This window comes from Populus nigra, chromosome 16, assembly GCF_951802175.1.
Source record: "Populus nigra chromosome 16, ddPopNigr1.1, whole genome shotgun sequence".
Taxonomy (NCBI): domain Eukaryota; kingdom Viridiplantae; phylum Streptophyta; class Magnoliopsida; order Malpighiales; family Salicaceae; genus Populus; species Populus nigra.
Genome location: NC_084867.1, coordinates 8,846,724 through 8,872,326, shown reverse-complemented (window position 1 = coordinate 8,872,326; position 25,603 = coordinate 8,846,724). Strand labels below are relative to the sequence as shown.

General features: G+C 33.8%; 3 protein-coding genes across 4 annotated transcripts; 2 read left to right on the top strand and 1 right to left on the bottom strand.

Annotated features, from left to right (window-relative positions):
- The first annotated feature begins 213 nt into the window (after positions 1-213).
- Positions 214-5,315, top strand: LOC133675850 (pentatricopeptide repeat-containing protein At1g74850, chloroplastic). 2 transcript variants are annotated; one of them, XR_009835523.1, is made up of 5 exons: positions 214-2,261; positions 2,955-3,269; positions 3,438-3,545; positions 4,088-4,728; positions 4,853-5,315. XR_009835523.1 is itself a non-coding variant. In XM_062097367.1 (4 exons), the coding sequence occupies exons 1-4, from the start codon at positions 421-423 to the stop codon at positions 4,422-4,424; spliced, it is 2,601 nt and encodes an 866-aa protein (XP_061953351.1). In that variant the 5' UTR covers positions 214-420; the 3' UTR covers positions 4,425-5,046. The 2 variants fall into 2 exon arrangements, 1 of the variants encoding a protein (XP_061953351.1); XM_062097367.1 differs by having other exon boundaries at positions 4,088-5,046.
- Positions 5,316-11,086: 5,771 nt separating this feature from the next.
- Positions 11,087-13,530, top strand: LOC133675843 (transcription factor MYB1R1-like). Its single transcript, XM_062097357.1, has 3 exons — positions 11,087-11,738; positions 12,008-12,216; positions 12,832-13,530. Exons 1-3 carry the CDS (start codon positions 11,447-11,449, stop codon positions 13,285-13,287), a joined length of 957 nt encoding a protein of 318 aa, XP_061953341.1. The 5' UTR covers positions 11,087-11,446; the 3' UTR covers positions 13,288-13,530.
- A 7,705-nt stretch (positions 13,531-21,235) lies between these two features.
- LOC133675761 (protein transport protein SEC13 homolog B) lies at positions 21,236-24,853 on the bottom strand. The gene is made up of 3 exons (XM_062097235.1): positions 24,598-24,853; positions 24,438-24,462; positions 21,236-22,411 (listed from the first exon to the last, which is right to left on the bottom strand). Exon 3 carries the CDS (start codon positions 22,383-22,385, stop codon positions 21,480-21,482), a length of 906 nt encoding a protein of 301 aa, XP_061953219.1. The 5' UTR covers positions 22,386-22,411; positions 24,438-24,462; positions 24,598-24,853; the 3' UTR covers positions 21,236-21,479.
- Between the last annotated feature and the right edge of the window lie 750 nt (positions 24,854-25,603).

The window sequence follows — 25,603 nt, the reverse complement described above, 5'->3', positions numbered from 1 at the left end:
AGGATCCCGCGTGATTTTTACCCATTTGCATTCTGTTCGAAAAGTTTATGACCGCGCGCCGCCCCGTCTTCAGTGCCTATAATAATAATAATTAATAATTATTATTATAATAAAAGGATCCATTAATAATTCGGGCCAAATAAGTAAGTAAACCAAAACCTGTTGGATCCAATTAAAACAAACCCACCCAATCTGCTCGCTCCATTTTCTTCCCTGTTATCCACAAAAACTGCACGTGTCCTTCTCCAAGCGAACTCAATTCAAGCTTTCACTCTCCAGACCCATCCCCCTTCCTCTTCTCTGCAAAACTTTCCCAATTTTCCGAGAAGATTCAGCTGCAAATCCCAATTTTCCCCGAGAAAACCCACTCTCCACACGTCTCCTCGACCTCCCAAAGCTCATGCTATCCAAATCACCAAAATGACCCTATCTCCTTCCCTCTCCATCCCCAGCACCTCGCCCATCTCCACTAAAATCATCAAATCCAAACACGCCTTCCCATTCCCAGTCCTTCCTTCACACCGCCGACTAGTCTCCTTCTCTAGCGACCGGAAAGCCTATTCCGGCGCCTGGAAAGCCAGAGCTAAGCCGAAAGAACTCGTCCTCGGCAACCCTTCCGTAGTCGTCGAGAAAGGCAAGTACAGTTACGATGTCGAAACCCTAATTAACAAACTAAGCAGCTTACCTCCACGCGGCAGCATAGCAAGATGTCTCGACATTTTCAAAAACAAGCTTTCGCTAAACGACTTCGCTCTGGTCTTCAAGGAATTCGCGCAGCGCGGTGATTGGCAAAGGTCGTTACGGCTCTTCAAGCATATGCAGCGTCAAATATGGTGTAAGCCAAATGAGCATATTTATACAATTATGATTAGTTTGTTAGGCCGCGAAGGCCTCCTCGAAAAATGCAGCGATATTTTCGAGGAAATGGGTGCGCACGGAGTGTCGCGCAGTGTGTTTTCCTACACTGCATTGATTAATTCCTACGGCCGGAATGGTAAGTATGAGGTCTCTCTTGAATTACTTGAAAGAATGAAGAAGGAAAGGGTTTCGCCCAGTATTTTGACGTACAATACTGTTATTAATTCGTGTGCGAGAGGTGGGTTAGATTGGGAGGGTCTGCTAGGTTTGTTTGCCGAAATGAGGCATGAAGGAATACAACCTGATATTGTCACATATAATACTCTGCTTTGTGCTTGTTCTAATAGGGGATTAGGGGATGAGGCAGAGATGGTATTTAGGACAATGAATGAAGGAGGGGTTGTGCCTGATATAACAACTTACACTTATCTTGTTGATACTTTTGGGAAATTGAATAGGTTAGACAAGGTTAGCGAATTGCTCAAGGAGATGGCTTCTACTGGCAATGTACCTGAGATTTCATCGTACAATGTGTTACTAGAGGCATATGCAAGAATAGGGAATATTGAGGATGCTACGGGGGTGTTTCGGCTGATGCAAGAAGCGGGGTGTGTGCCCAATGCAGAGACGTATAGTATATTGTTGGGTTTGTATGGGAAGCATGGGAGGTATGATGAAGTAAGAGAGCTATTTTTGGAGATGAAAGTGAGTAACACGGAGCCTGATGCGGCTACATATAATACACTTATAGATGTATTTGGTGAGGGTGGGTATTATAAGGAGGTGGTGACATTGTTTCATGATATGGCGGAGGAAAATGTTGAGCCAAATATGGAAACTTATGAGGGGTTGATATTTGCTTGTGGGAAAGGTGGGCTACATGATGATGCTAAGAAGATTTTACTTCATATGAGTGAAAAGGGGATGATACCAAGTTCAAAGGCATATACTGGAGTTATTGAAGCATATGGACAGGCAGCGATGTATGAGGAAGCTCTTGTGACGCTTAATACTATGAATGAAATGGGCAGCAAGCCAACGATTGAGACTTACAATACGCTGATTTACATGTTTGCAAGAGGTGGGTTATATAAGGAAACTGAAGCTATTTTGTTGAAAATGGGTGATTTTGGGGTTGCTAGGGACAGGGATTCTTTCAATGGTGTGATTGAAGGCTTTAGACAAGGCGGTCAGTTTGAAGAAGCTATTAAGGCTTATGTTGAGATGGAAAAATCTAGATTAGTTCCTGATGAACGGACACTTGAGGCAGTCTTAAGTGTTTATTGCATCGCGGGTCTTGTTGATGAGAGTGTGGAGCAATTTCAGGAAATTAAAGCATTGGGAATATTGCCGAATGTCATGTGCTATTGTATGATGCTGGCTGTTTATGCTAAGAGTGACAGGTCAGTATTCATTTGGTTTTCTAAACACTTGAAATCTGTGTGAGAGTTCATCTATTCATGATTACTTTTATTGTCATTTGTAAACACGAATTGGAATGCAGGCTTAGTAATGTACTTTTATGAGAGAAGTTGAAAGCACAATGTAAGCTATCGTGGTCAATATTCTGTAGATGTTAGTAACACATGCTGAACAAAATCTAGTTAGGTTCCTAGAATATAAGAGTTATCATGTAGCCTTAGACATAAATGAGTAGATAGACTTTGTTTAATTGACTGTGATTAGGACGCTGTTTTAGCATTCCCATTTATATATGGTTTGCTCCCTAAGTTTTATTTTGCATAACCTATTGTGGTGCTTGTCAATGGTATTTGAGATTTTGAATGTGAGATGAAATTTTCTATTCTCTTCTTCCACAAAATTAATAGGCTGGGAAAAGAAACTTGGCAGTAACATATATTCCTTTTCTGTTTTCTTTGTGTGAAGTAGCACTGCTACTTTCTCATGATGTTATTGTGTTGCTTATGGTGTCTGCATTATGCTGTAATGGCTTTCTAATGCTAGAAATTCGTTTTCGTTGCTGTGCTTTGTTGAATTAAAACTGTTTGATTGTTAGTTCTCAAAATTTTGCAAATGCTACAGATACATATTTAGGCTTTTCATCCTATCTCACTTCTTGGGCCCCTTGTTCTCAGATGGAATGAGGCCTATGAGCTTCTTGATGAGATGTTAACGAATAGAGCGTCAAATATCCATCAAGTGATTGGGCAGATGATCAAGGGAGATTTTGATGATGACTCTAACTGGCAAATGGTAGAGTATGTTTTTGACAAACTTAATTCTGAAGGGTGTGGCTTGGGAATGAGGTTTTATAATACACTTCTAGAAGCACTATGGTGGCTTGGTCAGAAAGAACGGGCTGTAAGGGTTCTTGGTGAAGCAACAAAGAGAGGGCATTTCCCTGAACTTTTCCGTAAAAGCAAACTTTTGTGGTCTGTGGATATTCACAGGTGCTGTATGAAATATTTCTGTTCAAATTGTTTTTCTTCTTGTGACATCCTTTTTAACTTTTATGTTCAAATTGTTTTTCTTCTTGTGACATCCTTTTTAACTTTTATGTTCAAATTGTTTTTCTTCTTGTGACATCCTTTTTAACTTTTATGTTGATGATTTCGCAGGATGTGGGAAGGAAGTGCATACACAGCAATATCTATTTGGCTCAATAACTTGTACGAGATGTTCATGAATAGAGAGGATATGCCCCATCTTGCATCAGTCATTGTGGTGTAAGTCCTTTTCTCCTAAGCACTATTACTTTCTTTCTTATTAGAGACTGACAGAGGGAGGGAGAACTTTTGTTCAACAAAGATAGCTTTTAGCTGAATTGATTCCTCATCCCTCACAGTCAGCAATGTGATCTGTTTCCAACATGTACCTCTATTTGAAGCTATAGTAAATTCTTGCATTATAACCATCCCAGGTTGTCTCTTTGCCTCTCTTGAGCAAATCCATATTGGCTAAGTATATAGTTGGTATCCCTGCATGTCTTATGTCTTAGGTCTTAACATTAGTGATTTATACTTTAGTTGCCAACTCACAGTTGTACAACTCTAGTGAAAAAGGTTGAAAAGTTGCAAGGTGATAGCCTATGCTATGTATGCTATTTGGGCTTGATTTTCTGTTTTGCTTATCAAATATTTTATAGATCTTCAAATGGATTGCATGAAACATTTTTAATATGTTCTATATTTTTTGGGCTTGATTTTCTGTGTTTGTCCGAAGCTTTTGTCTCTTACTATGGTGATGTTTTTTCTTTCTTCCTTATCAGACGGGGACTGTTGGAGAAAAGCTCAGTTGCACAAGATTTTCCAATTGGGAAGGCTGTACATTCGTTTCTGCAGGATATTGTGCCATCTTCATTTTCTTACTCTGGATGGAACAAAGGTCGAATTACCTGCCAACGTTCCCAGCTCAAGCGCTTTCTGTTGGGAACAGAATCAGTTTCAGATGGGACCAAGAAAGATAAATTCATTATGTTAACTAACTCCCCTCTTTCTCTTGCTGGAACAAGAACATCGAGTGATATTGAGACTAGCCAACACAACAAATCCAATTCTGGAGCTAGAATGGGAACCAGGACAGAGCTTATGACAAGCACAGTTTAAGTCGATATGCATAATCCGTTCATCAGTTTTCAGGGCCTGGAAAATCTGCATCTCCGTATTCTGGTTAAAAGAGCTATGTGCCAAGGATTGATCTGCTGCTGTTTTTTTTTTTTTTTTTTTTTTTATGTGTCCACTCGTGGAAATCAACAAAGTGTTTGCGGAGGTCAATATCAACAACCACATTGCTGGAATAAAGTAAAAAGTGGGACGTGTTGTAACATCAAGCTCCTTGGTTCAATAGTGGGGAGAGCTCGGATGATGAAAAGGATTACTAGTTTTGTAGCTGTAGATTAATTTCTCACATGTAAATGAACTTCCATTTTTTAAAAAAGAAATTTACACGCATTGATCAATTATTTGAATAAGTTGAACTCTAGGACCTAGTGTTTCATGATTTTAACTTCTAACCACATTTAATTTGATTGTAGCTGCAACTTGAAGAGGCAGAGAGAAGAAGAGGAGGTGCCTCCCATGAGGATAGAGAGGCAAAGCAATGTAGCTGGCTAATTCAAATGCATTTCTCTTACTTTAATGAATGGGAATTTGTCTCTCATGTCGAATGGAATGTATTGTTAACGATTTGATCAATAAACGAAGTGCTGGAATACTCCAATTTCTTGCATTTTTGCCCTAATATGTTTAAACAGGTGACAACAGATGAAGCTGGCATTCGCAGAAGCTAGCTCCCTCGAATTGGAAAAATATGTTTGCTTTGGACACCGATGTTGCTTCATGGAGTTTTAGGCACAGGATGAATTTCTTCAAGTAAGCTCTTCTGAGTTTCCATTCCTGTTAGATGTTTATAAGCTTCTTTGTAGTTATTCGTTGAACATCAATAGTGCCTGCAACTCTGTCTTTTCTGTGAGAGATGTAAAATAAACTTTATTTTCATTTTGCGTCTCTTGTATTTTGTTGAAGCATATTTTGGAGGGTTACAAGCTAAGTTTAATGCAAATTAATGACCTCGTGTTTCTGCAGAATAAATTAACCGTTGTTTTTAAAAATATATTTTTAAAAATATATTAAAATATTCTTTAATTTAGGGATTTTATTCAAAAATTCCATAACCCATCAACATGCTATATGGGACATCACAACTCTTGTATAAACATATATTTAACAAAAAGTAACTAAAATACAAGACTTAAGATAATTTGATTTTAAGAGATAGTTTTTTGAATTCGAATTCTAACAATGTTTATCAAACAAGAGCAAGTGTCGCCTCCGTTCGTACAAGATTCATATGATTTTCCATTAAAATTTAAGACAGCATGTTAATTGAATATAATTAAAACATTTCAAATAGACAACATGAACTTTGTTCGGCTTGCATTTAAAATTATATATAAAACAAATTAATAGTAAAAGAAATGGCCACGAGAGGCTAATCAGTGAACCTAGTAAAATTCTTATTTTTTTTTATCTTGGAGATCAAATTGCAAAATAATAGTTCTTTTTATATTTGCAGTTTTTTAAAAAATTAAAGAGATAAGAAAAAGCACATTTTTAAGAAACAATTTTCATTTCAATCAGTAAATACATTTTCTTTATTTTTCTATTTCTTACAAATATTTTATATAAAAAAAATTAAAGAGATAAGAAAATTTTATTCACACCGATTAATTTTGATATATTTTCATGAAACTTACTACAGGGAATAAAAAATAATAATATTTATAATATTATAATTAGTTTTTTTTTATCGACAATATAAAAAAAAGAAAACGTATATTTGAAATGGATTGGGAACGCGTTTTTTTTATTTTAATTACAAGAAATACAAGCACCAAAAACGCCTTCCCAAACGAGTTTTTTTTTTTTTAATTGAAATCCGTTCATGCGACTTTGCTAAGCTATAAACCCCTTGTTGTTTGTTTGTTTGTTTATCTAATCTTCTCGGCAGGAACAGGGGGGGAAATTAAGTATAGGTAAATTGTTTATGCAATTTTGAATTAATGGCATGTTTGTGCGTTTATTTTATGCTAAATAGTGTTAAATGGTTAAAATAATGTTTGTTTGCACTTGATTTTCACAAAAAATCAAATAATTCTGAATTGATTCAAAGCTAATCCTGAAACTCTAAAAACCCTAAAATATTGGTTTCTGGCTTGATTATTGACAATATTAAGTGTTTTTCATATGTTTTAGCAATTGTTAATTTTATACTAGTTAATTATGCATGTTTTTTTTTATTGAAATTTAGTGTCCCCAAAGCGCTAAAACCCTAACAAATTGGTTTATGGCTTGACTATTAACAATATTAAGTGTTTTACTAATGTTTTAGCTATTTTTTATACTAATTATGCATGTTTTGTATCAAATCAAGAAAACCCTTAAATTTATGAGTTATGATTACTGTGAATAACAACTCTAATCGATAAATTTAGGGTTTTTTCATGTTTAATTGTTGTGTAATTTGGGGGTTTGACATGTTTAATTATCGTGTAATTTGGAGAATGTGATAGAATAATTCAAGGAATACCATCTCTTAATTTGTTGTTTCCAAGGAATAACGTTAGCAGAGTAATATGGATTAGAAATCAGTTTCTTAAATTAACAGTAAGGTTGCTGTTTATGCTGTTTTGCTAATGTTGTGTCAACCTTAAATTAACATTAGATTTTATGTTTATGCTAATGCAGTACTAATAACATGTTCCGTCGCTAATTTAAGATTACAAGTTGATTTTTTTATAATTTCTGTTTAACATAGGTTTTTTAAAAAAATATTAATATAAATATTTGAATCAGTTTGCATGTATTTCAATTAATTTTATATTTAATATAATTTAATATTAGTCATGTTTTAAACATTATTTACCATTATGTAATTTTGTATACTTTATCATGGCAGAAAATAAAATACTATTTATTGTTGCTCGTCATGGTAATTAACTTGCCATACATTAAAAAAAGTTGTTGTCCTAACAATACGATTTAAATTTAATTCAAATGTGTGTGCTGCAAATTCTTGGTTGTTGTTGGCCGTTTGTGTTTTGGTTTGTTTGGTAACGGTCAAATTGTGGTATTTTTACTATTTTGAGGCACTGGGGACAATTTAATCATTAAATTGAATATAATAACAAATTTCTTTGTTGAATATGGCAATTTAATTATTTTTATAAATACAAACATTTAAATAACACAATTTTTTTTTGTTGAATTTCTTTGAACCAAAATGAAAAGAGGTAAAATGTTGTAAAGTTATTAAAGTTCAGGATATAAAGTGTATTTTTTCAAATTATAAATGAAAAGTGAAAAATTGATCAGATTATATGATGATTGATGTAATTATTTTTTAAAAAATTATGAAATCCAATTAAGAAAATATTCAATAAAAAAGAAACAAAAAAAATAAACAAAGTCAACTCGGATCAACTAGTCAAATCCGTAATCTAAGTCATAAAATCAGGATAATCTTATAAAAATCAAATTGAAAAAAACTTCAAAACCCAATTTCCAACAAATCTAATATTAAAAGATAAAATTACAAAAAAATCAATTAAAAAAAAATGATCTTACAAAATAACTCAGATCAACCCGGATTAACTTATTAAAAAATCAATAAGGAAAAATTCATAGAAAAAAATTGAATAAAAATACAAACCTTCACTCTAACATTGAAAGAATTTGAAAAAAAAAAACTAAATAAAAAAAGAAAAAGAAAAAGTCGATCTATGAATAGTGTATTTATTATCAGTACAACAACAGTTATAAATCGATCTATGAATTAGCCAGAAGGAGCCGTGCGCTGACCTTTTCAATCTAACAATGTCAATTGAAAGCCCCCACCAAAGGTAAAGGAAGGTGCTCTCATTTACCTTTTCATCTTGTCCTCTCTATCTATAGTACGAGGTAAATTGAACAAGCGTCGTTTTGCATTTCCCATTGGTCTCGAGGCTGTAGATAAAAAATGCGTGCTGTGTCGACCTTATATATTCCCTGAATGCAATGACCTTTTTTCACATTCATTAGCATGATGATGATGACGACGACGACGACGACGACGACGGCTCATTTGCATTTTCTTTGACACTAAGGAAACACTTTCGGGACAGAGATTCATCCAGAGAGGAATTTTAGGATCACATGCTCAAAACGCAAAAGTGCTCACGACAAAGAATATATATAATGGATGATGGGGGCCAAAAAAGGCTATGATCACCACGCAGCTAGAAGCAGCCCGCAATATCCAAGCCAAGGATTTGCCAGTCATAAACACTATCGCCTCTGTCATTTCGCGGAATCTTGCATAGTTTTCGGGGCTGATTCTCTGTGCATTTTGTTTCTGGGGAAAAAAAAAAAACAGAGGGAGAGAGAGAGAAAGGAAAAGAGCACTGTCGCGTTTTAAGTAATTTCTGCACGGTTCTTGTGTGCCAAAGGCCGTTTCCCACGTCCTTGTGATCTTTCACTATATTGCATGATTTTATCGTACAGTATTACCATGTAAGAGGTCAAAGATAATAAGATTATGATGCATGCAAGTTGTTCTCACATGAATAGCTAGCCCTAGCTAGCTCATGATGGAAATGGTGCGGTGCAGTGTTATTCACCTCTGCCGTGCTTATATAAAGCAATCTAGCTAATTGGTTTATTTGCAAGAGTGGGAAAACAAGTGGCTGGCAGCTTCGAAGGTGATATTGAGAGCATAATTCTCCTCCCAAGCTCCATCTTTTTGACATGACTACTTATTTTAGGTAGGCTAAATGTGATAAAGACACCCAAGATTCCTAAAGATTAATGAAGCAGAGGAAGAGGAGGAGGCTTTCCTTTCTCTCAACGAGGAATTGGAGAATGTAAAGGCAACTGGGCTCTAAAAGTCAAATTAAATGGCTGGGAGATGGAAACACAGAAGTGACGGTGGAACCCCACCACCAAACGTTATCTTGGCTTATCCTCCCAAGACAACCCACCATGAAAGGTGTTAATTTGTACAAAAGGAGAAATCCCATGTTAGCAGTAAGCTAAACAATCCTCCTCTTTCCTCTCAAATTGGATGGAAAGTGGATGTGCGATGCCTCATGCATGGTCCACACGCCCCCATGATCTCCTCCGGCGACAGGGAGGAAAGAAGATGGAAAAACCCATCAACATATTCTTACTCAACCATTACTGACCTCACTCTTGGAGGGTGCTTTTACAAGAAAGCATGGTGTGTGAAAGGGCAGGGCTGGCATCTTGTTTTCACGTGGAAAATCCGGTGAATCAAGAAGATGCTGCCCATTTGGATCATCTTGAAGAATGCCTAATTAATATATAGTAAAGAAATGGGTTTTTTTTTTTTTAAGAAAAAAAGTCAAGTGGCACAGACAATATTAGGTTGACTAGGTAAAAGAAAGGGATTCAATGAGATATTTATATATTTCCTCGAAATCCCTCCAGCAGGACACCATGTGCGTGCATCGTCTCTTCACTTTCATTATGTGAAGTGAAGACTACGTGAACTCGGGGTTCCAGGCAGCCCGTAGTCCGTACTATGAAATAGGCAGCAGCAGAGTAGCTACGAAATGGTCTCTGATGGAAATATATTGTAAAGAAAGACTTCCATTTTACTGCCTCTCCTTGGTTCCTTCAAGGAAGCCAAGCTACCGACCTCCGTTGATTTATTTTAATAAATTCTCACAGTTTTTTATTTGGTCAATGTCGTCGTGATTTACATTTTGTTTCGCGTCTTCAAAATAAATCTTGAATTAAATTTTATTATGATCTATCTATTTTAAATTAATTTTTTATATATCTTTTTGAATCATTTGAATATATTGATATCAAAAATAAATTTTAAAAAAATAAAAAATATATTATTTTAATATTTTTAAAATATTTTAAAAAATAATTTTTATCATGATATTAAACTATTGAAATAATATTTTTTTTTAAGAATTTATATTCCTTTGAGAAAAAATCTTATATGGAAAGGTCTATCACCACTATTACATGGCCAAAGATCCATTGGGCCTCCAATAATTAAAATAAAAAAACAATAGGATATAAAATTCAAGACAATTAAGAAGACTGCAAAAACAAAATAAAAAAAATAAAAATATATAATTTGGGTGTTCCAGATATGTTTTTTAAAGTCATTTTTATTTGAGAATATATTAAAATAATATTTTTTTTAAAAAAATAATTTTTTATATTAACACATAAAAAAAATCATAGAAAAAAAAATTCAGATTATTTAAGAACACTGTTTAAACACACATACAATTCTATTTCTATAAAACAAGAAACCAGATATTTCATATTCCTGATAATGTTTTAGAACCTTGCACAAAATCTAGCTGTTTTCCTCTTCTTCTTTTTTTGCCCTGTGTGGGAGATACATATTCCCACGTGAGAGTCATCAAAGTTATATCTATTCTGATTCTTGTCGTGCAAGTAATATAATTTGAAATAGGAAATTCAAAATAATATATTTCCTTTTTTTTTCTCCTGAAAAAATCAAAAGAATATATTTTAGATAAGAAATTAAGGAAACAAATATTTGAGACAAAATTGTTGATGACAAATTAAACCACTTTTATTTCCGATTCTGACGGATAATTAATTAATTCATTAAATCATTAAATACCAACAAAAAAAAAAAGAAGAGGAAACGAGCCCTAATTAAATCATTAAATATCGAGAGAGAAAAAAAAAAGAAAAAGGAGAAGAAGATTTAACATCAGATTCTTAAACACTCCGAAACCTTGCCTAAAATCCATATCGCACATCATCATCATCATCATCATCATCATCATCAGATCAGATCAGATCAGATCAGATCAAAGATAACAACGAGAAAACCTCGCGAGCTTTTTCCTATTTCCTTTTTTTTATTATTATTTTGTTTTCCAAGAATAAAACAGGAAAAAACAAGTGGCACGCTTCCCATAGCCTCGGTTTTGAAAAATATGTCCTATATAACAAGCATACACATGGACTCCTTCTCAACGCCTCACCACTTGTTGGATTCACTGTCTTGTTTAGCTACCAGGAAAGAAGAGAAAAGCTGTTGACGTTTTTGTTTTCGCTTAGATTTAGAGATGGTGACCGGGAGTAGCTCCACCGTTAGCGGTGGTGAAGGAGCGGCGGAGACGAAGCCGAAAGAGATCAGGTTGTTTGGGGTCAGAGTGGTGGTTGATAACTTTAGGAGGAATGTGAGTTTGAATGATGTAACCGAGTATCAGTATTACAAGGAGATGACGCCTAATACGAACAATGATAATAATAATGAGGAGGAGGATGCTGGTGCTGCTGTTTCTGGTTATATGTCTGCAGATGACACCGTTCACCGCTCTTCTTCTGCCTCTGGAAGACGTAGTGAAAGAAAGCGAGGTTTCTTTTTTATCTTTTTGATAGTCTGCGTGTGGGTTGTGTGATACTAAACTATAAACTTTTTTATTGGTTGATCTGAGATTTGTGTTTTGTTCTCTGATTAATCACTCTATTAATCCTTGATTTGCGTTGGTGTGTCTAATTAATTGGGATTTGCTGGATACCTTTAGATACGCAGATTAATTAATATTTCTGCTGTTTTGTTTGTTTGGGTAAAAAGAAAAGGATTGTTTGGGGTTTTTTTTGTGATCGTGTGGATTGTGAAACAGGAATGCCATGGACAGAGGAGGAGCACAGGAGATTCCTTTTTGGATTGCAGAAAGTGGGAAAAGGAGATTGGAGAGGAATTTCTCGCAATTTTGTCAAGACTCGAAATCCAACTCAGGTTGCTAGTCATGCTCAGAAGCATTTTCTCCGCCTCAATAATGTCAATCGCCGCCGCCGCCGGACTAGTCTCTTTGATATCACCGCCGATACGGTAGCAACATCGCATCCCATCCCATCCCATCCATGCTATTGTGCTTTGTCATCAACTGAATTGTTCTATGCCTTTGTGTATTGAGTTGGTTTGTTTAGATTTTTTAAATCATAGAAACTTGATATCAATCCTAATCTTGAATCTCTTAATTTATTATTCACTGAATTTTTAAGGCTTTGTGTATCAATCTGGTTTGTGTTTGATTTCTTAAACCAGACAATTTTGATTCTAATCGAGATGAATAATTGAATATGGATTTGGTTGATTGGAGGTCTTAATCCAAGTCAGTTGTAGATATCAACTGCACCGGGAAAAAGAAGAATTTAAGAATGCTTATGCCTTGACATTATTTGTGTAAAATTTTATTAGTTTCTTATAAAATATTTTCTCGGTTGTTGAGATCAACAAGGAAAAGCAATACTGATATGAAAGTGATCATTTTTTTTTCCTTAGAACTGAAACTATTGACTTTGAGCTTGCCCAGGTAATTGTACCAGTTGTTACTATCAGTTGTTTTTTCTTTACAATCATACATTTTGTTCCATGTCCCTTGTTTTCTTCTCCAAGCAATTGGTAAAAAGCTTTGAGCATCGTCTTGGTTTTTACTTTTATCAGTTGACTTCATTGCCAAAGGAAGAGCAGCAAGCTCATCGCCAGGACAGCAATATCAACAACCACGCATCTCCGTCAAATCCACTGCCACCTCCGCCACTGCAAGCCAACAGCATCACCAATTTCTCTGGGGTGCCGTCGACCCCTATAAGAACTGTCAACCCCTCTGTGCTGCCTCTCCAAATTGAGAACCCAATGATGGAGAGCCAATCACTTGGACAAGGCCATCAATTCATTAACCACTCAACAAATCTAGTCCGCCCAGTTGCCGTCGTTCCAGCTGTTTGTACTCCAGCAATGCCTGATCTTAATTTAAATCTGAAGCCAACTGCTGATTCATCATCACTGTCCCTCAAACTGTCTTCACCATTTGTTCAGAGGGAATCAACATCAAGGTCTTCAGCTTTCCAGGCGATGTCAAGTATGAAAAATGGGGATAACATCATCACTGTTGCTTGAGGAAGGATAACAAGGGAGGGCTGGTTCATAATTAATCAGAAGAAATAGGGTAGATAAGATAAGGTTAAATTAGGTGACTGAGATTTTTATCTTTTGCTAATGTACAGACCTGAAAAGGAATAGGTTATTTTGTTGGTTTATGCTATTATTATCTTTTGGATAGATTCCTCTTGGTTCTGTGACTGTTTTTAGCTAGTACGAGCTTGACATGACTGGAAATAAATAAGCCAGCACTTCTGTTCATTGCTGATATCTCTTGATTTGCTCCTCAACCACAAATGGTGTGGTTTCCATTGTTTTATGGCCCAAAAAATCAAGTTGGGGTGGTGGTGGGGATGCTCCTTTTGTTTTTATTATTATTATTGGTGTGAGTGGGCACACAGTGGCTCGACAAACATGGATTGAATGGATGTGGTCCTTGCTAGTGGATCAAGGGTGGTTGTTCGCTGTAGTATTTGATGCCTCGGGACGGGACTGGGCACGCTTTATCTGAGAATTCAGATGTGTGCATGTTGTGCTGCTGCTTCTTAGCATTTATTGGGTGTTAAATTTAGTCATCTTCTGGGAATTATCATTTATTGCGAGAGAATATTTATTTTTTAATTAGCTTTTTTGATGTTTCCATGCAGGCCAGGCCAAGAGGCAAGTTTTGTTAGAATTTCTCATTTTCAATAAAAAGGTAAAAAACCTTCTGAAAGATACAATTCTACGCCATTAAAAGGATAGGCTAAGAAAGATTACAAATTACTTGTCAGTCTAGGAAGCATACATGATCTTATAGATGGGTATTAGACTAGGATTAGGGAATCACAGAAAAATTCTTTGCTTTCCATAGAATTATACTAATTTTGCATGAATTCATTTTAAACATTCTCTATTGTTGTCTTTTTAGTAGACAAGATTTTGTAAATAGGCTACCATTGCATGTTCTTTTTCCATTCCTACACTAGCACATGCCCTACTTTGCTTGCATTGTTAATGAATATGTTATCTTTTCTAAGGCTTAAGATGGGTTTTTTTTTTTTTTGTGATAGGTTTGTAAGTTGCTATCTTTTGCTGGGTATTTACATTATTAAAAAAAAAAATTGAGAACTTGCTCTTTTACTTTTGTTAGATATCAGTTTGTATCACAAACCCAATATATAATGCCTTGTTCACATTGAATCTCTCTTGTTTAGCTATATAATTGAAAGAAGAAGAAAAACACCAATAAAATTAATCTTTATTTACCCAACTATCCAAGCAAAGTGGAATTGTTAATACTAATACTTGACAATAATATCATAATAATTGAAACATATAATCTAGAAAGAAAACATTTCATGGTTCTTGGATAAAAGATTGGACTCCATCTCTCTTGCTGTTTTTTTTTTTTTTTTTTTGGAAAGAGACTCCATATCCCTTTTCATATTAATACCTACTTTTTAAGGTATTAAGTTGTCTAGTTGTTTTGTGAAATCATAATTTAAACTATAATCTTTTTTATAATCTAATTTTGGATTTCCCATGAAATCATCCTTTTCTTTCTAAAAATAAAATGAAAATAAAAAAAATATAAAATGATCAGTAACTTAGTTGGCAAGAACTGGCTAAAAAGAATTAAACGCATGGAGGAACCAAACTGGAATCTTGGACAAAATTGAAAACTCAATTGTATCTTAAAGGACTTAAGATTGAAAGACAATACAAATTTAAAGTTAACTTAAATGAATATCAAATGAATTTGCATAAACATTAAGTCTAAAGACTTAATTAAATTTTTAATAGGCTAATTTGATTTAATCACTAGCATAGTTAAAGGTTTGATTAAGTTTAAGAATCAATTTTCCAGTTCATGGTCTCTGGATGATACTCATTGCCCCTTAAAAACCCATGCTAAAGGCCATGGAAAGAGGGAGGAGGAACCTGGAAAACACATATCATTACACTGCCAAACCCGAAAATCTTTAGCCAAACCATTAACAAGCCAAGAAAAACAACATAAAACCCTTAATAAGCCACCATTACAAGTCAAAAGTTAGTTTAAAAATCCTTAGTTAAGAGACATTATTATTAGACAATGTATCTTTTCAGCTTTGATGAGAGGGTGTAATTCAATGTGCACACCCTTTCCCTTTTTATTTTGCCTTTTAAATTCCTACTCAAATATTTTTTAAGCTTCCTTTGAAATCATTTTCTAGTTTAAAAGCCATGATTTTTGTTTTGAGAAGCATGCTTTGAATATAACTTGTATATGATCAAGTACTGTTTAATTGCCTTATTTTGATGTGCTAGAATATGATAATAGAATGATATATGATAATGCATAATGTTGTTTTATATGTTTGAGTATTTAGTTAAATATTTTTGAAGTCATGGCTAGATGTGTTAAGTATTGATGTTATTATGGTTTAGGCTATTTTATATTAGTTAGTTGACTTTTTTGAAGTTGTAAGTATGATGTTTGAACTTAGAAACAATGAATTTAATCAACAAAACATTGTTTATACATAAAGAGATACATTTTGGGTTTGCTGTCATTATTTGGTTTTGCTTGTTTTTTATCATTGATTTTTTTTTATTTCTTATTATTTTGATGGTTCAAGCAATTTGTGTTAAGCATAATTAAGCTCTGGTTACTAGGTTCAAACCGTTTTCTAGGCTCTTTATGCCTTTTTATGGGTTTAGGTTTATTGTTGGGTGTCTAGGTTTTTATACTTTCTAGGTTTGGTGTTCATAAGTTGAAGATTGCCTTATGTCCTTAATTTACATGTCTTTTTAATTATTTATTGGTTCTTACATATGTGCGCATCCTTGATGATCATTAATCTAGTGTCTTAATAACTTAAAAACATCAAAATCATGGCATTTAATCTTCAGTTCTTTTAATTTATTTTTTGAACAAAATTAATTAATCGTGATGATTGAGTGTTCATTGTGATGATCCAACCTCATATTCTTGTTTTAATAATGTTTTTACATGTCTTTGTGCCTTTAATTACTTTGACATGATCTTGTCTAAATTAAAATCCACGCTTATAGGTTCTTCATGTTGTTCTTCACTGTTCTTGAAGAGATTCAAGCAAAAAAAAAAAAAAACAACAACAACCTCATTTGATTTTTATTTTTTTGTTTACATTTTAGACTGTGTTTTTAGGCTTAGGTTTTGAGTCAGGAAGCTCAGCCCACGTGGCTGGGCTGAGTCCATTAGCTTAAGGTCAGGTTTGACAAGTTCAATTTTTATCAAAGAAAAAAAATACAATATTTTGTTCTTAAAGCGTGTTTGCCAAACACGGTCTTAAGGTATTTTTAAGCCTATGATTTTTAGTTAAGGGTTTGTTTGACAAACATGCCCTACTGATTTTCCAGCAATGTTAATTTTCATCCTTTTTGTTTTTTTAGTGAATAGATCTCAAATGATTTCTAAAAATTCTAAAAAAATTCAAAGACTTTTAAATTTATTTGTGAGTCCATTGTGTGTTTTCCAATCTTTTCATTTAATATTTGAGCTGTAAATTTACACTATAAAATACTGACTTAGTATTAAAAATACCTACTTTTCTTCAGAATTTGAAAAAAATACAAAAACAATTCCTTATTCAAAAAATATGTTTTATTTATGTGCACACAATCAAATTCTAAAAAAATCATGCATATTTTATAAAAATAAAATTTGTATTTTCATCATATTTTGAAAAATATAAAAATCAATCAATGAATATCATAACCAGTTTATGATTATTCATTAGGATTTCGTTAAAAATTTAAAAACACCACAAAAGTTAATTTGTTTAATTAATATTCAGGGTAAGAATTTTATGATGTAATACATATTTACAATATTAAATTAAATGAATTAATAAAGATAAATGTTAGGAACTAAATGTAAAATTTAATATTTAAAGGTATAAATTACATTGTAAAATATATACATGAGTATTAATGATACAAAGTATGAATAAATACAACATTGAAATTTGAGCTTTAGAATAATTATGTTTGAATCTGATAAGGCATAGACCTCTTTACCGAAGAGGATATGTCCCAAGTTTTAGACAGATCAGCAAATAAAAATATGATTTAAAAAAAATCGATTATCAATATAGTTTATAACACGTATAATGCACTAGGGGTGATACATATTTTCCATGCACAACTAGTCTTCTTATCCAGACTTTTGCGAGCCAATAAATTTTCTAATAACCATGATATTAGATAGCAACCCTTCAAAATTACAATTTTACAATCCCTAATACATCTTAAAACCCCCTCGATCCAAGAGATAGATTTGCCAATTAACATCATGCGTGACACAAAAATCTCCATCATTTGTCTTTATTCAAAAGAAATAACTCCTCATATCATCTAAGACAGAGTGTTTGTTAGCAAAATTTACAGAGAAATAATTCTAGATGCCTATTGTTCAGATTCTTTAGCAATGACTTTTGTCTTTACTATGAAATTTCTTACACTGAACAGGAACCAATGTGTTAAATGCAATAAAAAGATTCAATCTAAATTTTCTTTCCTTGCAATTTACAACATCAACACAAACCTATGAATTCTCTTGGAAAATAAAAACTCAATAGAAACAACTCATATAATCATATCCATAATGCAAATCATCCACAAATTTCTTAGATAATACAAGTACTATCTATTTTTAATCATTTATTAAATATTATTTTTACTCCACAACACATTACAATGCAATATAACAACATAACACAGTAATATCATACCATATAGATTCTTAGTCTGTACACAAACAGATGCATATACTGAGCATAAAGTTGTATTATGAAGATTGAAATCATGATAATAATTAGCATTAGTCATCAATCAATCAATCAATCAAAGAAAAATAGAAAACAAATGATCAATGGTAGGCTACTATGCACTTAAATATATTGAAATACAACATTCCAATATTAATTAAAGATCAAATTTACAAGATAGAGTTTTAGGTTATTATTTAAAAATAATGAAAGATGAAGGACCAAAATTAATATAAAAACACAAACTTTTCAAAAAGGTACACAAAACTTCCATTTGGTCCCTTAATTTATTCTTCTTAATTTGGTCCTACTCTTTTAGGTTATTACGGTTTGGTCTAAAACTTTGTTTTATTTATTTTCTTTAGTTCCATATAATTTTCTATTATTGATTGATTGATGTTTCTTTATATGCATCTCATAATAGCCAAATATCTCTTGTTGCCATGTCATTTGAAATGTCGAGTGTCGACAAATTCTATAAGGCAGCGAGTGTGCGGTGAGTCATGGTGGTTTTGCTGATATTGAATCTTTTTCCCTCTCTTTTTTCTCTTCTTTCCTTGATAATCATGTTGAACCAACTAAAATTAAAAGTTGTCCTCAAATTGTGTTTTTATTTCAATTGTAGTCTTCATTCTTTTTATTGCTTTTTATTTTTTTTACCTTTTTTTTTGTTTTTTTTTTCATTTTCATCCATTACCATTTGGTCCTATTTAATTTTTATATTAAATTTTATACTTATTCTTTTCATTGCTATTTCTTTTCTTTAAATCTTTTTTTTAATTATTATTTTTTTCAATCTCAACGCTCATCATTTTATTTTTATGTCAAATTTGATCCTTATTCTTTTAATTATTTTTTTTTCTCCATGGTTTGTTTTTTGAAATTGGTTTTCTTTATTCAATTTCATGCTTCCGCATTAAATTTATTAAGAATTGATCTTCGTAATTGTTTTTGGTGTGGTGATCCAGGTCTTATGACATGTCACGAGTATAAAATGTTAACCTATATTGACATTGAAATTTTTAAAAAATATTTTTTACACTATTGTTTTTTCAATATCATCCTTCAACATTGAGTTTATTGAAAACTAAGCTTCTTTATTATTTTTTATTTTTTTATGAGTAAAACCAGACCTCATGATCCGGGTCATGAATTTTCCATGCTAACTCAGATTGGTTTGGGGCTTTTATATCATTGTATTTTATTTTGCTCTTATGTCAAATTTGGTCCTTATTCTTTTAATCTCCTTTTTTTTCCCTTTAGATCTTTTTTTTAATTATTTTTTTTCCAATTTTATCCTTTAACATTGAATTGCTTAAGAATTGAGCTTCGCAGTTTTTTTCAATGTGGTGATCCCGAGTCACGAGTATGAAATGTTAAGCTGGATTGCCATCAATTTTTTATTTTACACCGATCTTTTTCTAATTTCAGCCTTCAACATTGGATTTATTAAAGATTGAGCTTCTTTATTTTTTTTATTTGCTTTCTATGAGGATGGCTCGACCTCATGACCTAAGTCATGAGTTTGTAATGCTTACTCAGATTGGTTTAGGGCTTTTTTTGGTGTTATTTTTTATTTTTTTTATCTTGTTCTTTAACATTCAGTTATTTTGGAATTCAGTTTCATAATTTATTTATTTATTTATTAGCAATCATTATTTTTAAGTCATTATTATCACTTTTTTTTTTTAAATTTAGTACATTTACTGTCATTATTTTTTTATTATATAATTAAACTAAACCATTTTATTAGACACGGTAAGGTCTAGGCCTGTTCACGGTTCGATTTGAACCACAAAAATCAACCGAACCGAGCAACTCAAATTTTTGAAAATTCAAACCGAACTGAATCGAATTCCGGTTCAAACCGAACCAGTTTGGTTCCATTAAATTTGGTTTCTTCGCTTAAAAACTGGGAAACCTTATCATCAAATTAATGGGTTTTTTTGAATTTTTTTAAGCAAAGCACCGTTATCTTTAGCTGCGAGGCCATCCTTTTCAACTGGGATTTCCTTAGCATTTAGTGGCTTGGATTTTGTTTTCATGCTTGCCTCGCCCAGAAGGCTCTTCAAAGGAGTGTGTTGTGGGCTCCTCAGAGAAAGGTGTTGTTCCCAAGTGCTCCAGTTTGTGACCTTGGCAATAATCTCTTCGTTCTTCTTCTCCCCTGTGACTCATTCAAAACATTAGTAATGGAAGGAAGCCAACTAGCTTGTACAGAAGCAGCTTTTGGCTATTGTGAGTTCTGTTTTGTTTGGATTTTTGTTCAAAAGTGAAGAGAGAAGCCAAGGAGATGAAGATGTGAGTTTTTGTTCGACTAGAGAAGAGACAGATGCAGGAGGCAAAGTGGATGAAAATTGAAAAGGAAAGGAAAAGCTAGGGAGATGGAGATGTGAGTTTGTGTTTGGCTAGAATTTAGATAAAGACAAACACAGACGACAAAGCAGTTGAAAATTGAAAGGGAAATTGGAAAAGGAAGATTGAGAATTAATTGAGAGGAAAATTGAAAATTTCTCTAAGGTAAGGCGGCGGCGGCGGCTTTTTGTGAGGGGCATGGAGGTGATGTTAATTGTTTGGGTTAGGTTAGAATTTAACTATTTATACCTCACAGGTTTTTTCAACTTTTGGCTTTTTGTTGGTCCGGTTCGGTTTGTTTCGGTTTCTGGTTCAAAATCAAATCCGAACAGACTTGTTAAAATTTATGAAAATCAGTTTAATCAGTTTTTCATTTCAGTTCAGTTCGGTTTTCTTGATTTATTTTTAATCGGTTTTTTTTATTTTCTCTGTTAATCAATTTTTTTAACACCCCTACCATAGACAAACAACTGTACATCTAAAACTGTTGGATGATCCATTAAAACCCAAACTCTGGTTATGGTTCATACACAAGTGAGTGACCCAAATAACCATCACACTTGTAGATCAGCCATCTGTATCAATATACTAGTCCATTTGACATTACTCAAGAACCTTGAACAAGAATATCATCACAATCCTCAGCTTTGGTTTCTACCTCTTAACTATTTTTTACAAAACAAATTTACTACGCGAAAATAGTTACATGGTGTCAAATTCTGGCTAATCAAACATATGGCCAAAATGAAGTAGCAAATGTATAGGTGAACGAAGGGGAACAGCAATAAAATCATACTCTTCCAACAATGTTGTCAAGATATCCATCTAGCAAGAGAAAATAATAACCAAACAGTGATATTCCATGCATCCAAGTAAGAAAAAATGTTACCAATTGCACACAATAATCGAGACTTAAGTTCAAAAATCAGCATCCAGAATTATCGAACACAATAATAAAAAATATAGAATAAATGTTCAGGGGTGGGGAGAGGTGTTAAAGGGATAAGAGCTCCAAAGCATTGGATTATCATGGAATCAAAGCACGATCTAGCTTTACAAGTAAAAGCTTTAAGATCACAAGTCCTAGGCATCAACAGTTGTCACCTGTTGCCATTCCCCATCTACGGCTTCTTTCCACAACGTGACATTGTTGTTCCCATCAGCAACAGCCAGCATGTTTCCAGTTAGGGACCAGGAGACCCTCCAGACAGGAGCCTTGAAGTCATGTAAAACCTTACCTTCCCATTGATCACCTTCCTTCGCCACAGTCCATATAATAACCTTCCCATCCTGTGAGGCACTAGCAATGGTAGATTTGGGAAGGCCCAGGTTGGGTGCCCAAGCAACATCCCTCACCCAATCAGTATGCATGTTGAGAGCTGGAAAACAGTCCAGCTTCCAGTTCCCGTTGTAAAGTTTCCACACTTTGACAGTATTATCACAGCCACCTGAACAAAGCTTCTGCACAGGGTCAAGCAAACCAGAACCAACAAGGGCACCAGGTGCAGTGGATGGAGCCCATGAAACAGAGGTTACACCAACCGGGTGAGCTTGATCAATCCTTGATGTGTCCCAGTTGCCATCAGCACGAGCAGTAAAAACAGATATATTCCCATCAGATGAACCACATGCCAAAGAAAGCCCCAGTTCATGAGGTGCCCAAGCAATGGAATTGACAGATGATTTGTGATCCTCAAAAACATGAGCCTGGGTCCAGTCATTCTGATTACCCTCCTTCCATATTATGACTCGGCCATCATAAGAGCAAGAAGCAAGTAAAGAACCAAATTTCGGGTGAGCCCATGCTACTTGCCAAACTGGGCCTTGGTGCCCGGTCAGATTTGCAAGATGTTGAGAAGTATTGTTGTTAACCCCAATTATTTTGATTGAATGATCCGATGAGGCAGTTGCAATCCGCTTTCCATAGTAATCCATTGCCACATCATGGACAGTGTCCTCATGACCAGTTTCAATTTTTTGAGAAGGCATTTTGTAATCAAAACTGTTCTTTTCTCCTACCAAGAAAACCCAAAAAAGAGTCAAGTAAAGTTTTGTTGTTCGTTGCCCAAAAAATGCAATCCAAATAATTCAGATACTGCTAATTCACTAACGCAACTAAGCAAAACAGATTTAGATCAAATTAATAATAAACACAAAAATCTGATCGAAAGTTTCAAAATTACCAAAATCACATCGCAAAAACCCTAATCTTAGAAATAGATTTCACGAAAAAACACGATAAATCCACCAATGAAACGGAATCAGTTGAGCTTAATAATTTTCGATAATCAATAAAGAAAAACGAATGAAACATGGATTGATTAGATCTGAACCAACAATTACTAGCAGCATAATGTACAAACAAATCCAATTGTGTGTTCGAGATTCAGACCTGCGGATGATCGATCTCAAAACGATGTCGTTATTGGATCGAAGGAGCTGTGCCTGTCACTTCACTTGAATGCAAAGAGAAAAAAAATATGTTTTGGCTTTCACAATCGGGTGTCTCTGTATCTGTATAGAAGAAAACAAGGAGATTGTCTGATTTATAAATGAAGAAACCCTGCTTTTGTCCATGTGTTTCAATTACTTCACCAAACGAGTTCTACAAAATGAATTTATTTGGAAAAAAAAGGGGTTTCTTCACTTCCCATTTATAAATCAGACAATCTCCCCGTTTTCTTCTATACAGATATAGAGACACCCGATCGTGAAAACCAAAACATATTCCTTTTCTCTTGCATTCAAGTGAAGAGACAGGCACAACTCCTTCGATCCAATAACGACATCGTTTTGAGGTCGATCATCCGCAGGTCTGAATCTCGAACACAATTGGATTTGTTTGTACTTTATGCAACTAGTAATTGTTGGTTCAGATCTAATCAATCCTTTTATTTATTCATCCATGTTTCATTCGTTTTTATTTATTGATTATCGAGGATTATTAAGCTCAACTGATTCCGTTTCATTGGTGGATTTATCGTTTTTTTTTGTGAAATCTGCAAATCTATTTCTAAGATTAGGGTTTCTGAGATGTGATTTTGGTAGTTTTGAATTTTGAAACTTTCGATCAGATTTGTGTTTATTATTAATTTGATCTAAGTCTGATCTGTTTTGCTTAGTTGCATTAGTGAATTAGCAGTATCTGAATTTTTTCTTCTTCGATTACACACACATACATATATCCTTCCCATGTGGATGGTGATTTTATTCATTCTTTTCTTTTTATGAAATTATTTGGATTGCATTTTTAATTAGCAGTATCCGAATTATTTCCAATTGCAAAAGCAAGAAAAAAGCCCACTATTCTGCCTAATTGCCCACTATTCTGCCCAATTGCCCACTATTCATTTCTGCCAGTTGATGCAAAAGCAAGAAAAAAGCCTTCTGGTGAATCAAGCAGAAGTTCAGCATCATGTTTGGTTCATATAATTACACTGTAATGGACCAATGGTTTATAGCAGATCATACATGAAAATCGAATATTTCCATGGAAAAGGTTTTGCAAAAACACACAATAATTTAAACTGAACAGAGCAATCAATGTCTAAAAATTCAATAAATCATGAAGCTAACAAAATCAACAGTAAACTTGGAACTTATTATAAAGCTAACATAACACCCGACAACCATGATTTCACATTGCAGCGAACTTCGTAACCTATCCATTGTCCCACTACATCAGCCATACTGCCAGAATTGATAGTTGAACAAGCTTCTACCAACTCAAGTCTATCCATAAAACAGCAACAAAATGCTAAAATCATATAGATGAATTATAAGCTAATAGATCTTCGTATATGAATCTTCAAGGCAAATAAAAGGCACTAGCAATCAAGATAAAACAGATTGATAGCTGATAATACAGATCAAAACCACATTAAAGTTAACAATGCTAAAAAAAGCAATCAAGAACTCTATCAACACAAATCAACAGAGCATCAGTAGTACTAGTGATAATGTGTTGGAGATAATCGAATAAGACAAAAGGCATGACTGAAACAAGAGAAAGGAGAGAGGGCGGTGGAGAGGGGGACGAACCTGAAGAAAGATGCAGAAACCCTAGCTGCAAGAGGATAGAAACAGGAGAAGCAGAGGTGAGAGCGAGGAAGTAGTAATAGGAAGGCCAAAGAAGTATGAAAGTTTGAAACAAATGCTACAAGCACACGAAGGCCAGAATTAACATAGGGATAAACTTTACCTTGCCGTCTTTTCTCTAATGGAGGAGCCCTCTCCTTGTGATGCGAGAATAGAGGAGGAGGAGGATCGCAAGATTCGCAACGGCTTGCGCAGAAATGAAGGATGTAGATGTGGGTTTTTGTTCGGCTGGAGAAGAGACAGATGCAGGGGCAGAGGGGATGAAAATTGAAACGGAAAGGAAGAGGGCAAAAAACAGTCTCTGGTATGGGCCGCGACTTTTCGTGTAATGTCATTAGGGATTGGTTGACTGTAGGATTGAAAGGTGTTGGTTTGATTTGGTTTGGTTCACTGTTTTTGTTTTAAAATCAAAACTGAATCGAATCGGTAAAATTTTATAATTTTAAAAATTAATTTAATTAATTTTTCATCTCGATTTGATTTTCTCAGTTAATTTTTCACCAGATTTTTTAAATTTTTTGATTAATCAGTTTTTTTAAACACCTTTAATAACTTCTGTAACTCATGCAGTGAGATTTATTTTAGCTTTCAAATTAATAGTGTTTGAATATTATTTTTTTAAATAAAAAAAAGTATCAGTCTCGTGGAAAAACATGAGCCCCCAATCCGGTGAATAACTATTTTTCAGGTAAATTTCATGTGATGCAGCCACTGAGGTAAAGGAGGGATACAAGGCCCAATTATTTAAGTAATGAATGGATACATTAGAGCTTGTTTTCCATACAGGACCTTCAGTATTTCAAGGAATTTGCAACAACATTTTCTTTCCCTTCATTGCTAGAGGAAAAGGAAAAGGATGCTATGGCATTAGAGTATAATTAGTTACAAATCAAATTATTTTTAAAAAAAATATATAAAAATATTAACTATTCTCATTTAATAGAACTTATGGACACCAATATCGACTTTTTACGTGGTTAGAATCAAAATCTAACCATTCTTTATCTCTTCTCTTTTCAACTAGGGATTGGTAAATAAAGAAAATAAAATTTTGTATAAAAATTAAAATTTTGAAATTTTGAGGGACTGAAAAGATATCATTAAAAAAC

Excerpts from the sequence above, each read along its gene's own strand:
- LOC133675850 (XM_062097367.1), top strand. The coding sequence starts at position 421 with ATGACCCTATCTCCTTCCCTCTCCATCCCCAGCACCTCGCCCATCTCC. Across the intron at positions 3,270-3,437 it reads TGGTCTGTGGATATTCACAG|GATGTGGGAAGGAAGTGCAT; the intron begins GTGCTGTATGAA and ends ATGATTTCGCAG. Across the intron at positions 3,546-4,087 it reads CTTGCATCAGTCATTGTGGT|ACGGGGACTGTTGGAGAAAA; the intron begins GTAAGTCCTTTT and ends CTTCCTTATCAG.
- LOC133675843 (XM_062097357.1), top strand. The coding sequence starts at position 11,447 with ATGGTGACCGGGAGTAGCTCCACCGTTAGCGGTGGTGAAGGAGCGGCG. Across the intron at positions 11,739-12,007 it reads ACGTAGTGAAAGAAAGCGAG|GAATGCCATGGACAGAGGAG; the intron begins GTTTCTTTTTTA and ends ATTGTGAAACAG. Across the intron at positions 12,217-12,831 it reads TTGATATCACCGCCGATACG|TTGACTTCATTGCCAAAGGA; the intron begins GTAGCAACATCG and ends TACTTTTATCAG.
- LOC133675761 (XM_062097235.1), bottom strand. The coding sequence starts at position 22,385 with ATGCCTTCTCAAAAAATTGAAACTGGTCATGAGGACACTGTCCATGAT.